This window comes from Naegleria lovaniensis (assembly GCF_003324165.1).
Source record: "Naegleria lovaniensis strain ATCC 30569 chromosome Unknown tig048, whole genome shotgun sequence".
NCBI lineage: Eukaryota > Heterolobosea > Eutetramitea > Acrasida > Naegleriidae > Naegleria > Naegleria lovaniensis.
Genome location: NW_025407870.1, coordinates 136,293 through 149,607, shown reverse-complemented (window position 1 = coordinate 149,607; position 13,315 = coordinate 136,293). Strand labels below are relative to the sequence as shown.

Below are 13,315 nucleotides of genomic sequence, written 5' to 3'. Positions count from 1 at the left end.
TTTATCATCATCACGGAATAACGACATTATATGTGCACCTCCGTAACCCCATCCTCATCGAGTTCAGTAGCTTCTCCAGAACAACCCTTCTCTTCTTCTTCTTGTTTTGAAATTTGTTGTGTTGGTTGTTCGTGTTTCCAATTCCTCATGCAAAATCATCATCATCCAAAGCCTTCACTTCAACATTTACAACAAGAACACCATGAGCCTTCATCTTTATACAACTCGTGTTCTTCCTTAAAGAATGAGGAGAAAGAACAGTGTAAATGTAATGGAAAGGATCATCTTCATACACAATGCTCAGAAACACCTCATCCACAAGAGGCTGCTAGTACAATTACAACCTGTCACCAAAATTGTAAGAATGGCCACAGTTGTCATCAACATTCCCATTCCGAACATCATCAAAACTCCTTATTTATTATTTCATCCTCCTCATCAAAGCCTTCCTCTCATCCTTTTTCGTCATCATCCACCTGTTCCATTTCATGCCAATGTTCCAATTGTAAAGGGTCATCATCATCCATTTCCTCATCCATTGTTGTTGTACAACAGCCACAGCACGAGAATCATCATGTACATGATCAACAATGTGGCTGCAATCAATGTGAATCAACAACAACAAGCAATTCCAAAACAAAGAATGACCAACTCACTCCTAATAATCTTATTAATTTATTGACCTCTGTCAACAACACAACCTCTTCATGTAGCTGTTCTGACCACCATTGTGCTTCAACAGAAACCTCTTGTATGTCAGAAAAATTACAGACTCCTCGAGTTTCAAGCAATACCTTAGATTCAAGCACTGCCAATTATTTTAAAATTGTTTTTGGAAAGAGCCTTAAAAAAGCTCTAAGCGTTGAATCAAGTCATGTTAATAACAATAGTAATGTGACAAAAAGTTGTGGTTCATGTGGTTGCTCATCTTCCAAAGGCACTGCTGTTGAAGGTTCAGATGAAATGGTTTGCACATGTGACCCTGACCAACCATGTCCCGTACGAGATGCTATCGCTCTGAAACGAGAGAAGAGCAGTTGTGGTGGAGATTGTGGTGGTTGCAATTACTCTTTAGGTCAAAGTGCCAGAGCCGCAGCTGTGGTTGCAATAGTCTCGAATTTACCGAGTAGATCTGCTCAAGGAAAGTGTGAAAGTAGTGTAAAAATTCAAAAACAATCAATCATGCAAAGCAAACTCAAGAAACATCTGACCAGATTGCGAGCGACCACTTCTGACGCCATGCCTCCCCAATGTCTGTAATTTTGCAATAAACCAAGAGATTTTGTTGTTGATTTCAACTCGCTTTCATTGTTTACGGGGAGATCGCTACGGTATCACAAAAGAAACACACCAATTTCGAAAAAGTTCGATATCGTTTCGATATCATGGCTTTGGTTGATGTATTTATTGTACATTATTCACATATGAAGGTTGTAAAACAAAAGGGAAGACAATTGCGGTAGAAGAGAAGGGAGAGACAATAACTTAGGAAATGAACGGTTAGAATGAGGAGTGTTGACAAGTGACAGCAGCTGACCAACTAATTGGATGATACAATCAGCACACCTTTTGAAATGTTCTCCTTGTTCTGTTGTTCCATAGTTTTCAAAAGTGGAGATTGTTCAGATTCAACAACAACAGAAGTAGAACTCCTATTGTTTCCAGTATAAATCACATGATAAGAATTTTCTCTGGCCTGGAGATCCTTGCAAACCACACGGGAGGGATCGCAAAACACAACGCAATGTCTTGGTAGGCAACTCTCAAAATCTACCAAGTCCATTCCCATCCTGGTTGCAATATCCATCAAAATAGGATCGGTTTGCACTCCATCTAACAAGATACTTCGGAATGCTTGACCCCTGAGTGGATTCGAAGGATACCAATGATTCTTAAAACGAGAAATCAAATCATTTTCAAGAGAAATTTTAAACTCGGCCACCGTTTTAGAATCAAACTTTTTCACGAGCCAACTAGCAAAAAACTCGGCCGTTCTTTGAATTTCTTCCAGCATGTTGTTGATGAGTCGTATATTTTTGTAACGGTTATCTGCTGCGTAATTTTTACAAGTATGATGATGATGATCAATAAAACGAAATGCGAATGATGATGATGGTAGTACTATGAGTTCCAACTATGCGCAATGATGATGATTGTTGTTGCGTACTTTGAACCTTCAATGTCGTTGATGATCAACAATAATTTTGTATGTCGGGATAGCACGATGATGATAACAAGCCTTTGAGTCGTCTCTGAGAATTTGAACAACAAAAAAAGCGGTTAGTCAGTTGTTTTTTTTAATAGAAATTTCTTGACAACAATATTGGGATTTATTCGCAAACTTTGAAGCAAGGATAAAAATAGAACGCTGACAGTTGCAGAGTTTAAGGAAATCGAGCGATGCATGCGTTAAGGTGACGCGATTTGACAAGAGAGGTGTTCAGATGATGATGGGGCGATAGTGTTGCCTAAGGAAACCAAAATTACTTTTTGAGGACTCTGTTGAAGAAATTTAGTGTATTGTATACAATCAACAACAATATTCACTTCAACAACATTCACAACAATAACGACTACCAATCTCTCCCGTCCATGGTTCATTGAACCCCATTCAAATCATGTCTTTACAAAATACCACTCGTTCACTCTTTTTTGAGAGAAGATTATTTTTCAACAATAATCCCAACTTTTCACCTTGATAGGTCTGTTCGAAATGTATGGTGTAAAATCGTTCGTCGTCACTGTCGGTCAAACGACCACTGAGTTGAATCTCGCGTGCCTTGTCTTTTGGAAGAATTTCATCAATGCATTCCTTACTGATGTGAATGGTTCGAATTGGTAATAATAATCGTGAAGTACTTGTAATAAATGCTTCTTTCCATTCGATAAGATCTGAAAGGTTGGGATTCTTCTCAAAATAGTTGATACCTTCTTGAGTGAGAATGGTGTCGCAATCCTTCTCGAGAGAATGATGCAACACGTCTTGAACTTTTGTGGGTATGATAGCAGCTCGTACACTTCCAAAGAGAATTCCTTCTTTTGCAGTCATGACATGATTGTGTTGAGAAATGACAAAAAAATTGGAGCTGATTCCTTCTCGAACAATTCCGTCGTTTTCACACATGAGAACTTCTTGGCAAGTTTTGTGTTTTCGCTTGTTGAGAGGATCTCTTTCGAGGACCCAATTGCTGTCTTTAATATTGGCAAGATGGACTCGGCTACCTGGCATCATGTCGACTGAAATTGGTTGTGATAATTCTTCCATTTCAGTAATGTGTAAATATACATCAAATCCAATGTATTTGCAATTAGTTATGGATTCCATCGTTTCTTCAATGAATGGTACATCACTCGTCATGTCACCTTTTTTTCGAAAACAATTAATTAATATTGTTAGTTTCAACTCTTTCCAATTATTGTTATCATTGTTGTTTGGAATGTCTTCATTCGTGTCATCATTCAAAGAAATTTGTGTCATGTCGCAATATTTCTTAATTCCAACATTCAAAGCATTGGTACAAATTTGTTTAAATTTTTGAAAATCATAAAGTATTGCGAGAGGATAAAAGCCTTCTTCTTTTTCCTCATCAGCGAATTCAATTTCTTTCAAATCACATTTTCCAACCGATTTAAATAAAACTTGACTTTGTGAATACATTAAACGATGAATATGAAAATTATATTCAAATACTGAATGAACGTGAAATGTTCGCATGGTGGTGTAGCCACCTCGTGGATAGAGTTTGAGAAAATCATGAGCACCTATATCGGGTGGAAAATCAGAACAATAATTCTCATTTCGGAAGAGAAGATTTAATGGTACAGTAGTAGTGGTGGTTTTCTCTTCTGTAGTCATATGAGGATTTATGAATTTTGAAAAGTAATAAATTGAATTTGAATTTGAATCGTTTGATCACAGCAATAATAGAATCCGATTCGGAACAAACTCTGAGATGAACAATTTTTTTTGCATATTTGGACAAATAAGGAGTTAATAATGCAGTGTGAAATGTGGCCAAAATGAATTCCTTTCAGCTGCTTTGTTTTGAAAATCAGAAAAAGAAGCGATTTATAACAGATGACAAATTGACATTCGGAAACCATTTTATCTTGAAGATCGATTTACAAATTGAACCAGCCTTGCTGAAACATGTACAAACCATACCATACCATGGAAAAGGTGCTGGGTTGAATAATTTTGTGAAAACGAGGTGTCTGTAATAGTTACAAGTGATAATCGTACTTTTGCAAAACTTTTTTAGACAAGAACAGACATGATTATATCTTGTTGAAAAACCATGTCGATTTGAACACTAACGCTTAGTAGAGGAAGTTTTTACTGCATCTCAACGATGCATTTCCTAGGCCACAAGTGATTTCATGAGTCTAGTTATTGTACTCTATTCAGTCTCTCATACCTTCTCCAATGCTATCATTGTTTCCAATTCTTGTTTCTGAGCATGACATGAAGAAGAACATGTCAAATTATCATGATCCACAGCAGGTTTCTTTTTCCAGAATGAACAAACCACGAGACGTAACAAACAACCAATTCCAATGACATTCATTGTGCTTCCAAGTACTAGACTGAGGATTTTAGAGGTGCGAGCATACCATTCCACATGGTAGCATTGTTCCATTGTCATTTTGCTATTCATCGACGCGACGAAGTATTGCATGTATACCAAAAGAGCAAAAGACGTGAACGAAAGAAGTGAAAAACCAACGATGGTAATGACATGTTTCAGACAATAGCCCTTCTTCAAAGAATGCATGTCGAAATGTTCTTGTGAAATGTCATGCTGTTGGCTGTCAACATGTTGCATGGTATGATTGTTGGAAGATTTCAACTTGCAAACTCTTAAATAGTGAATGATGTTGCAGAGAGCCAAACACATGCTCGTCACTCCTACCACAACGCATATCACCATGAAAACCAGCATGTTCTCTTCTTTGCACTGCTGACAATAATCCAAAAAGGACATTTCAACATAACGATAATAGTTCGACTTTGATGCATCCATGACATCTCCTGACGAATCGAACAATGGATACAAAGTAAATGTGGATGGAGCTTTAACAAATAATCCAGCCGTGAGAATGACAATTCCTATATTTTCGAAAATTGCAAAATTCATGAGGATGTCATTCTTCATGGAGTTTGGTGTTCGAGTTGGACGATTCGAAGAGGAATCGACATGTTGAGTGCTGCATGGATACGTAGTTGTAATGGTATTATCTGCTTCGAAATTGTTGTTGATGTTTTGACATGATTGAGATGGGTGTGTTGTGTTCATTTTGTTTATAGCCAAATCGTGTGTAATGTCGAAAGATGATAATTGAGAGTGCTAGATACGTGAAAATATGGAGCTCTGTGCGAGTGTTGGGCAGTTTATGTCTTTAACTACTACTATAATTCCAACACCAGTCGAGAATGTTTTTTTTGAAGAACACTGCTTCAGTGACGATATTGGTAAGTTTTGATGCATTGTTTTCTAGAATAACCGTTATCATTACCATATTATCAAACAAGGAAAAGTAAGGGATGAGTTTAGGTGATAGGGAGGACCCGACAAACATCGTCGATTTGTTTTGGCTCCTTTCATTGATTTTAGAGTTCAGTTAGATAGTTGTTCCGTGAGGAGAACTTGTAGTGCTGCTCATTTGGATTCATGCACCTTGGAACTACTGAACGATTTCATAACGCAGTGAAGTTGTAAACATACGTTGTTTGGTTATTTTGACCTATCCGAAGGGAGTGATTTTTTAATGAAAAACAATTTTCTTGACAAACTGTCACAACATTAAAGGTGCACCTCTTTTTAAAAGCAGAATACCATAACAAAACCACGGTTAGAAAATCCTTACAACTTTGTTTCGAAAATGATTTACAACAGAATTCAAATTTAAGGTTCGAATTTTTCTTAAGAAAGAACAGTTTGACAGCAATCCTTCACATCAATGGGATGTTGAATTAAGGGCCAATCATTATTTAGTGTTAGTAATGGATTTTGGCTAGCCAAGTATTACAAGGATACATAGGAAAGTTTATTTCCTGTCAAAAATGCATGGCTTTTCGGACGCTCAGCTATTTTTGGTAGTTGCTGTCAGCATTTCTTATCACGGTTGATTTCTTCTTCAAGATACTTTTCGCTATTCACTAACCTTTAGCAGCAGTCTCACACCTTCTCCGATGCAATTATTGCTTCCTGAGAATGACACGACGAACAAGACAAAGATACGGAACGAGTAGCATCATGTTGATCCACAGCAGGTTTCTTTTTCCAGAATGAACAAACCACGAGACGTAACAAACAACCAATTCCAATGACATTCATTGTGCTTCCAAGTACTAGACTGAGGATTTTAGAAGTGCGAGCATACCATTCCACATGGTCGCATTGTTCCATTGTCATCACCAGGCTATTATTCGACGCGATGAAGAATTGCATGTATACCAATAGAGCAAAACTTGTGAATGAAAGAATTGAAAACACGACAATGGCCATGACATGTTTCAGAGAACAATGGCCATTCTTCAACAACCTCGACAGCATGTTTTGGTCGCCGTGATGGATATCTGTTCTTTCATGAGCGTTGGAAGTTTTCAATTTGTTCTCTCGTAGAACGTTGTGAGTGATGTAGAGAGCCAAACACATGCTCGTCACTCCTACCACAATGCATATCAAGTTGAATAATTGCATGTTCGCTTCTTTACATTGTTGACAATACTCTAACAAGGACATTTCAATGTAACGATAATAGCTCGAATGAGAAGTTTCCATGTCATCTTCAGACGAATCGAATAATGGATACGAAGTAAACGTGGAAGGAGTTTTTATAAACAAACCAGCAGTGAGAATGACAATTCCTAAATTTTCGAAAATTGCAAAATTCATAAGGCTGTTCTTCATGGTGAAGCTTGGCTTTCGAGTGGAATGACATGAAGATGCATGTAGATGAATGCTTGGCGGTGTAGTAGTTGTGGGGGTATTATCTGCGTCGTGATTGATGTTTTGACATGACTGAAATGGTTGCGTTGTGGTCATTTTGTTATTGGCCAAAGAGTGTGCAAATTTTTTACTTGTATACAATTCCAAAGGTGACAATTGAGTAGAAGGAAAAAGGAGCTCGCATCTGAGGTGGTCCTACTATTATCATTCCAACACCAATCGAGGTTACGAGAAGGTGCGTTTGTTTTTTTTTGAAGAGAATCTCGATCTTGTTCAAGTGGCGACCACAATGGTAAGTTTTTAAATCATCAACAACATTAGATAAATTGGCAGTTATCTGTACCAAATGATCAAACAAGGAAAAGTAAGGATGATTTTAGTGATAGGAAGGACCGACAAGTGTCTGTTTGTGAGCTCCCTTCATTGAATTTGAGTTCGGTTGTTAATGTTCAATGATAAGAACTGGTGGCAAGATTCATTTGGATTCATGCACGTTGGAACTACTGAACTATTCTGACAAGGTAATTTATCCTTGATGAATCAAAGAGTGTTCATATTCAGGGCAGTCCTTTTGGTTGAGCTCTGGTTGAATGGAAATTTGTTATCCACCCTTAATTGTCCTTGATGTTATTTGAGTGAGGATTGCGAGAAAGGTGGAATGTGGTTAAAAACCAAAACCTTGGATAAAGATTGGTTTGACAACAGCAAATCTCAACATTTGACAAGTGACGTCTTTTCGAGTCTGCAGCAAGAACAAAAAAATGTTTTCCAACACGCGAAACAGGACAGACTCCAACTCATCCGAAAACTCTAACTATGACCCCAGTTCTCCATTGAGCGCTTCTAGCGCCGGACAAGCCTCTCTTCTCAAACAAATGTACTCGTAAGTGTCCATTCATTGTCCATCATCATTACTGACATTTTGAAATGATGATATCATTCTCCATATGGGTTTGATACGAATGACGAACCCCAACCACACGTTCCTAAATATTTGATTATATGATCATCATCGTTTGAATTTTATGATTATTTTTCTTGATGATGATCACAACCTGGAATATGGGTTCACAACAACGCCGTCATTTCTGACACTTGTGGTCATTCATGTTCCATTCAATCATTCCGATGACAACACTCATCATGATGGATTCAACGGAATGTCTCCGTTATTGAAATTAACACAATAATTTCCAATTTCCAATAACAACAACAACAACTCAATCTAAATTCATCATCGTCAACAACCATAACTTCCTATCATGATATGAACACTATCACAACCATCCTATCAAATTCATCATCATCATCTCTTTAAATTCACATCAACAACAACAGACAACGTGATATTGCCTTCAAATCTGGAAAATTAGTCAAGCAAGGAAAAACTGTGAAAAATTGGAAAGAACGTTATTGTTTGTTAAAACGAGATGCTCTCTATTATCACGAATTGACTCCAAAAGGACAAGCTGGTAAAGTGAAAGGTAAAATTTCATTTAAAGAAATCAAAGGTAATACCAGTTGCATTCACAAAGTCACAGTCACTGTGAAAAACAAACAAAAACAAGCCATTTCCATCGATTTACCCGAACGAGTCTATTTATTATATTGTGACTCTGAATTAGAATTGAATGATTGGTACAAGTCCATTATTCAAGTTCTGACCATGAAAGATGAAAATCCAATGACCTTATCCACAAAAGGGGTTGGAATGGGTTCTTCAACTCCGACCACTCCTACCAACAGTGGTGGTGTCACACAAGATATTTTCTCACCAAAAAGTGGCACTGGAACTCCTTTTGGATCCTATGGATCTGTGGTGAGTAGTTTTGGAGGTAGTAGCTATACGGGAAGTACACCACCAGTAGGAAGTGCCTTATCATCCCTTAAAAAAGCATCTCCTTCTTCGTCGTCACCATTAGCTGGTGTGAATGTGGATTTGGGAGATTTTATTCGAACCAATAGTAATTTATCAGAAGCATTTAGTGATGACTCGGATTCGACGAGTTCTTTTCCTCGATCTCAAAACGATTTACTCTCAGAATTTGATGAATGGACACATCATGCTGGTACGGGACGAAATTCCGATGCAGATAGTGACAATTTAGAAGGTGGAGCATCTGGTCCTCTTCTCACCGAAGACGATGAATATAATATTGCCATGAGTGCTGTTGAAATTTTCCTAAAAAAGGAAGAAGATCGAACTCCACAAGAGCAGGCCTATCTATTGGCTCTCAATGAATACAGAAAGAAATTGGACGAACATGCCAAGAGAGTGAATGCTCGTCCCGATTATTCACTCGCTGTTGGTACCTGTATATTTTTAATTCCAGAGAAGGATCGATCTCCTTCTGAACAAGAATATATCAAAGATGTGATTTCAGCCTTTACCGACGATTCAAAAGATCATGACAAGCATCGATTATTACCTCTCAAAATTCAACTCGATATTGTGAAAGCAGCAAAACTCATTAAGGAAAAACCAGAAAAAGATCGAACCGAAGATGAAAAGCAATATCTTTTTCGTGTGGAAGAAATTGAAAAACAAATTGTTAAATTATGCATGAAACATGGTGTGCGAGTGAATCATTCATTGGGTACTTTACCAACGAGTCGATTATTCTTTCATCCATCCTTTTCAAGTGCAGCTCAGAAAGATTCCTCTCATCCCATGATTCAACATCCCATTCATCATAATGCCGAACAACAAGAATCTACTCATGGTGATGTTTATAATACTCAAACGGAAGAAAAGTTGATCAATTTCCAATCCATTGAGGATTTGGAATTTAATAAGGTTTTTTCAACACCCAATTTTTCAATTTAGAAAAATCGACACTAAACGATTCAGAATATGAGTTGCTATTTTAGTAATAAAGAAAACCCATTAAGAGGATGATTGCGCCTTCTCTAATCAAAGTGTTGACATCGCCTACAATTATTCACAAGTATACATTGAAGAGAGATTCTACAAACACCAAAAAGATTAAGAAAATGAGAGCAAATATGTTAAAAGACACCATGAAGGACCAATTAACAAGAGAATTATTTCGAGCTCATTGTGCCTCAGAATTTTCAATTGAGAATTTCATGCTTTTGGATAAGATTTCTGATTACAAGAATTATAGTGAAAAGAGCGTTCAAATTCAAGAGTATTTATATGACAATGACACTTCCTTTAAGAATGATGAAACTTCTTCGACATTGTCCTCGTCATAACCTAAAAACCACACAAATTAAGAAGAAAAAAACAAAGAAAGGTTACAGAGAAGGATTTACAGCAAGTTGAAAAGAAAAAGTATGAAATTGCATTCGAAATTTATAATGAGTTTTTAGAAGTGAATGGTGAACATGCTGTGAATATTAACAACAAACAGCTGAATCTGTGAAGGAACAGTTAGATTTTTATTCGAATGGTCAGTCCGAACACTTACCAGAAAAATTATTTGATGCCATTTTCTCTGAGATTTGCATTCTCATGTTGGACTCTCATCAACGTTTCATTGAACGACAGAAAGCAAATCGATTGGCAAAAAAAGAAGCAATGACGACAAAGAAATCAAAACTCAATCAAATGAATGCTGGCAATTGTACAACACCAACACGAGACATGGTTGAAGAATTTAAATAATTTTCAATCTCACTGAAAGCTTTCAAGAAAATGCCTGACAAGTGGAACTCGAAGTGTTCTTCTAATTCCATTTCGTTTCAAATAAAAAATCGGTTGTGGTCACTCCCAAACCTCTTCATTCTCTCTCGTTTCGGACCAAGAGGAGCACACTCAATATTAGACGAGAAAAAGAGTTTCAACCTCTCTCTGGTGAGGCGGATTGTAAAAAGGTTACGACTGCTATCATCTGTACAAAACTTGGATCGGAGGCTCTCCCTTCGGGCACTTTGGATGATTCTTATATGATTTCAATAATTTATTAATCATTCATATTATAAGAGAGAATACATACATATAGGGTTGATTGTATTGAATACAGCAATTGATAAATCATCAAATTTTAAAATCATCATGCGCCAATCAGCATCGGAAAGAGATTACAACTTACAACAACAACCACAGCTCAGCCGGCTGGAATTATTCAAGCAAAATCACGATATTGCATTCAACTTTTTAACGAAAGGAGTAGAATATGATGAAAAGAAGGAATACGAAAAGGCCAGAGACTACTACCGAGAGGGTAAGTTATTATTAGAAAGATTTCGTATATGCTCCTAATGAAATGAATCAAAATAATTGATTCAACATACACGTGTATGACCACATATGTGGACACATTACACAAAATGGACCACAACAACACTAACTGTATCATTACTATTTTAGGAATTCAATGTATTTTGCAAGCAGAAAGAATTCCACTCTCACAACAAGAGCGCTATCAAGCAAAAACCATGTTAGACAAACTCCAAAAACACAAAACGAACTTTTACAACAGAATGAAAGAAATTGACCAAATACTATTCGACATGCAACAACAAAAACAACAAGAGCTCAATAAGAATATTTTAGGAAACAGTAATGGTGGGTTTTTCTCAAACATTATGAACATATTTTCCTCAAATCCTCCCACCACAAGTTCGAGCTCAACGAACAAGAATGTGATTTCAGAAGATACACGTCGCTTAACTACGGTTGACAATACTCGTCATGATCCAATTTATAACCATTACCCGACGAATAGTCAAGTTTTGAAGAGTTTTCCAGGAAATGATCGGCTGATCTCATCAGCGAATGGAAGCAAAACCAACTCAAATCCATTTGCTGGAATGTACAATAGTGTCAATATTTGTGACGGGTTAGCTCAACAATCGCAACCTCCAGTCCATACTCGAAAACGAAGCTCCTCCAATGAACAACTGCACGCCTCCTATTCTGAGAATTTTGGTCAGGTCTCTTCCTCTAATACTGCCAATAGTGTAAAAAATCAAAATTTTAACAACAACATGACCCAATCAGCCATGCCATCCTTTTCACAGCAACAGACTAACAAATCTTCCCCAATGATGCAATATCCATCGCCATCCACCACTAACACATCATCCACAGGCCACAATTTGGCATCGATTAGAAATAATTTATCGTTGAACAACTCAAATGATTTAAACAATACCAAAAAGAAGAATGCATCAAAACTTGATCAAATACCAGAATTTAAAGGAGTTGATCGAAAATTACTGGATCATATCTTGAATGATGTTATTGAAACCAAGACAACTAATTGGGAAGACATTGCAGGTTTAAAAGATGCCAAGCAAACACTGATGGAAACAGTTGTCTTGCCAAGTTTAAGGCCAGACCTATTTCATGGATTGAGAGCTCCTTGTAAAGGAATTTTATTGTTTGGTCCTCCAGGAACAGGAAAGGTATGTTGTTGTTGTATGAGTTTATGATTAAGGGAGATATTGTGCTTTTCAAATGTGACAATGTGTAAATACAAACTATCTTAGACCATGATTGCAAGAGCGTGTGCTTCTCAATGCAATGCAACGTTCTTCTCCATTAGTGCATCCTCACTCGTTTCGAAATATCATGGGGAAGGTGAAAAATTAGGTAAGTTGGTCGATTATGTGAAATCTTACTGGACTTCATGTCATTAATTGTTGTTGTTGTCAACAATTTATTTGAATTAGTGAAATGCCTTTTTGCTGCAGCTCGATATTTACAACCCTCTGTAATTTTTGTCGATGAAATTGATTCAATCTTGTCTGCGAGAAGTTCTGAAGAGCATGAAGCTTCGCGCAGAATGAAAACAGAGTTTATGGTTCAAATGGAGGGTGTTTCAAATATGAATGGAAAAGATGAACGAGTTTTGGTCATGGGAGCGACAAACATCCCAGACAGCCTTGACGAGGCCATTTTGAGAAGATTTACAAAAAGAATTTATATTCCACTTCCAGATTTTGAAGCTCGATATGCACTCATCAAACAATTGTCATCTGGACAAAACATTGTGTTGAGTGATCATGACATTCGAAGAATTTGTGAGTCAACGGAAGGATTTTCTGGATCGGATTTGACAGCACTCTGTAAAGAAACAGCCATGATTCCCATTAGAGAAATTAGTGTCGAGAGGCTCATGTCGATTGATGCTGGCAAGATTCGATCTGTAGTGTTGAACGATTTCATGTCATCCTTATCTCATGTTAAGCCCTCCACGTCACATGAAACAATTACCAAGCTGGAAAAGTGGAATCAATCATTTGGTACCTCGGTCAACAGCAAATAAACAAAGTGGTTTGATGATATGGTTAGAAATGATTTAATGTGGTCAATATTTGGTTATCCAAAATGTGCTTTGGTTTTCAGCTTCAACGCTGCATCTAAGCACTGATCAGAGACTTAAGTAGCC

General features: G+C 37.2%; 8 protein-coding genes across 8 annotated transcripts; 4 read left to right on the top strand and 4 right to left on the bottom strand.

Annotated features, from left to right (window-relative positions):
* Window positions 1–147: 147 nt before the first annotated feature.
* Window positions 148–1,260, top strand: C9374_011159 (uncharacterized protein; the record flags this gene model as incomplete). The annotated part of the gene is made up of 1 exon (XM_044686784.1): window positions 148–1,260. One exon carries the CDS (start codon window positions 148–150, stop codon window positions 1,258–1,260), a length of 1,113 nt encoding a protein of 370 aa, XP_044543254.1.
* A 280-nt stretch (window positions 1,261–1,540) lies between these two features.
* On the bottom strand, window positions 1,541–2,014 carry C9374_011158 (uncharacterized protein; the record flags this gene model as incomplete). The annotated part of the gene is made up of 1 exon (XM_044686782.1): window positions 1,541–2,014. The coding sequence occupies one exon, from the start codon at window positions 2,012–2,014 to the stop codon at window positions 1,541–1,543; it is 474 nt and encodes a 157-aa protein (XP_044543253.1).
* Window positions 2,015–2,611: 597 nt separating this feature from the next.
* On the bottom strand, window positions 2,612–3,856 carry C9374_011157 (uncharacterized protein; the record flags this gene model as incomplete). The annotated part of the gene is made up of 1 exon (XM_044686781.1): window positions 2,612–3,856. One exon carries the CDS (start codon window positions 3,854–3,856, stop codon window positions 2,612–2,614), a length of 1,245 nt encoding a protein of 414 aa, XP_044543252.1.
* Window positions 3,857–4,412: 556 nt separating this feature from the next.
* Window positions 4,413–5,297, bottom strand: C9374_011156 (uncharacterized protein; the record flags this gene model as incomplete). Its single annotated transcript, XM_044686780.1, has 1 exon — window positions 4,413–5,297. One exon carries the CDS (start codon window positions 5,295–5,297, stop codon window positions 4,413–4,415), a length of 885 nt encoding a protein of 294 aa, XP_044543251.1.
* Window positions 5,298–6,179: 882 nt separating this feature from the next.
* Window positions 6,180–7,049, bottom strand: C9374_011155 (uncharacterized protein; the record flags this gene model as incomplete). Its single annotated transcript, XM_044686779.1, has 1 exon — window positions 6,180–7,049. One exon carries the CDS (start codon window positions 7,047–7,049, stop codon window positions 6,180–6,182), a length of 870 nt encoding a protein of 289 aa, XP_044543250.1.
* A 665-nt stretch (window positions 7,050–7,714) lies between these two features.
* Window positions 7,715–9,780, top strand: C9374_011154 (uncharacterized protein; the record flags this gene model as incomplete). The annotated part of the gene is made up of 2 exons (XM_044686778.1): window positions 7,715–7,836; window positions 8,292–9,780. The coding sequence occupies 2 exons, from the start codon at window positions 7,715–7,717 to the stop codon at window positions 9,778–9,780; spliced, it is 1,611 nt and encodes a 536-aa protein (XP_044543249.1).
* A 68-nt stretch (window positions 9,781–9,848) lies between these two features.
* C9374_011153 (uncharacterized protein) lies at window positions 9,849–10,172 on the top strand (the record flags this gene model as incomplete). The annotated part of the gene is made up of 1 exon (XM_044686777.1): window positions 9,849–10,172. The coding sequence occupies one exon, from the start codon at window positions 9,849–9,851 to the stop codon at window positions 10,170–10,172; it is 324 nt and encodes a 107-aa protein (XP_044543248.1).
* Window positions 10,173–10,974: 802 nt separating this feature from the next.
* Window positions 10,975–13,192, top strand: C9374_011152 (uncharacterized protein; the record flags this gene model as incomplete). Its single annotated transcript, XM_044686776.1, has 4 exons — window positions 10,975–11,143; window positions 11,290–12,329; window positions 12,414–12,516; window positions 12,597–13,192. 4 exons carry the CDS (start codon window positions 10,975–10,977, stop codon window positions 13,190–13,192), a joined length of 1,908 nt encoding a protein of 635 aa, XP_044543247.1.
* Window positions 13,193–13,315: the final 123 nt, after the last annotated feature.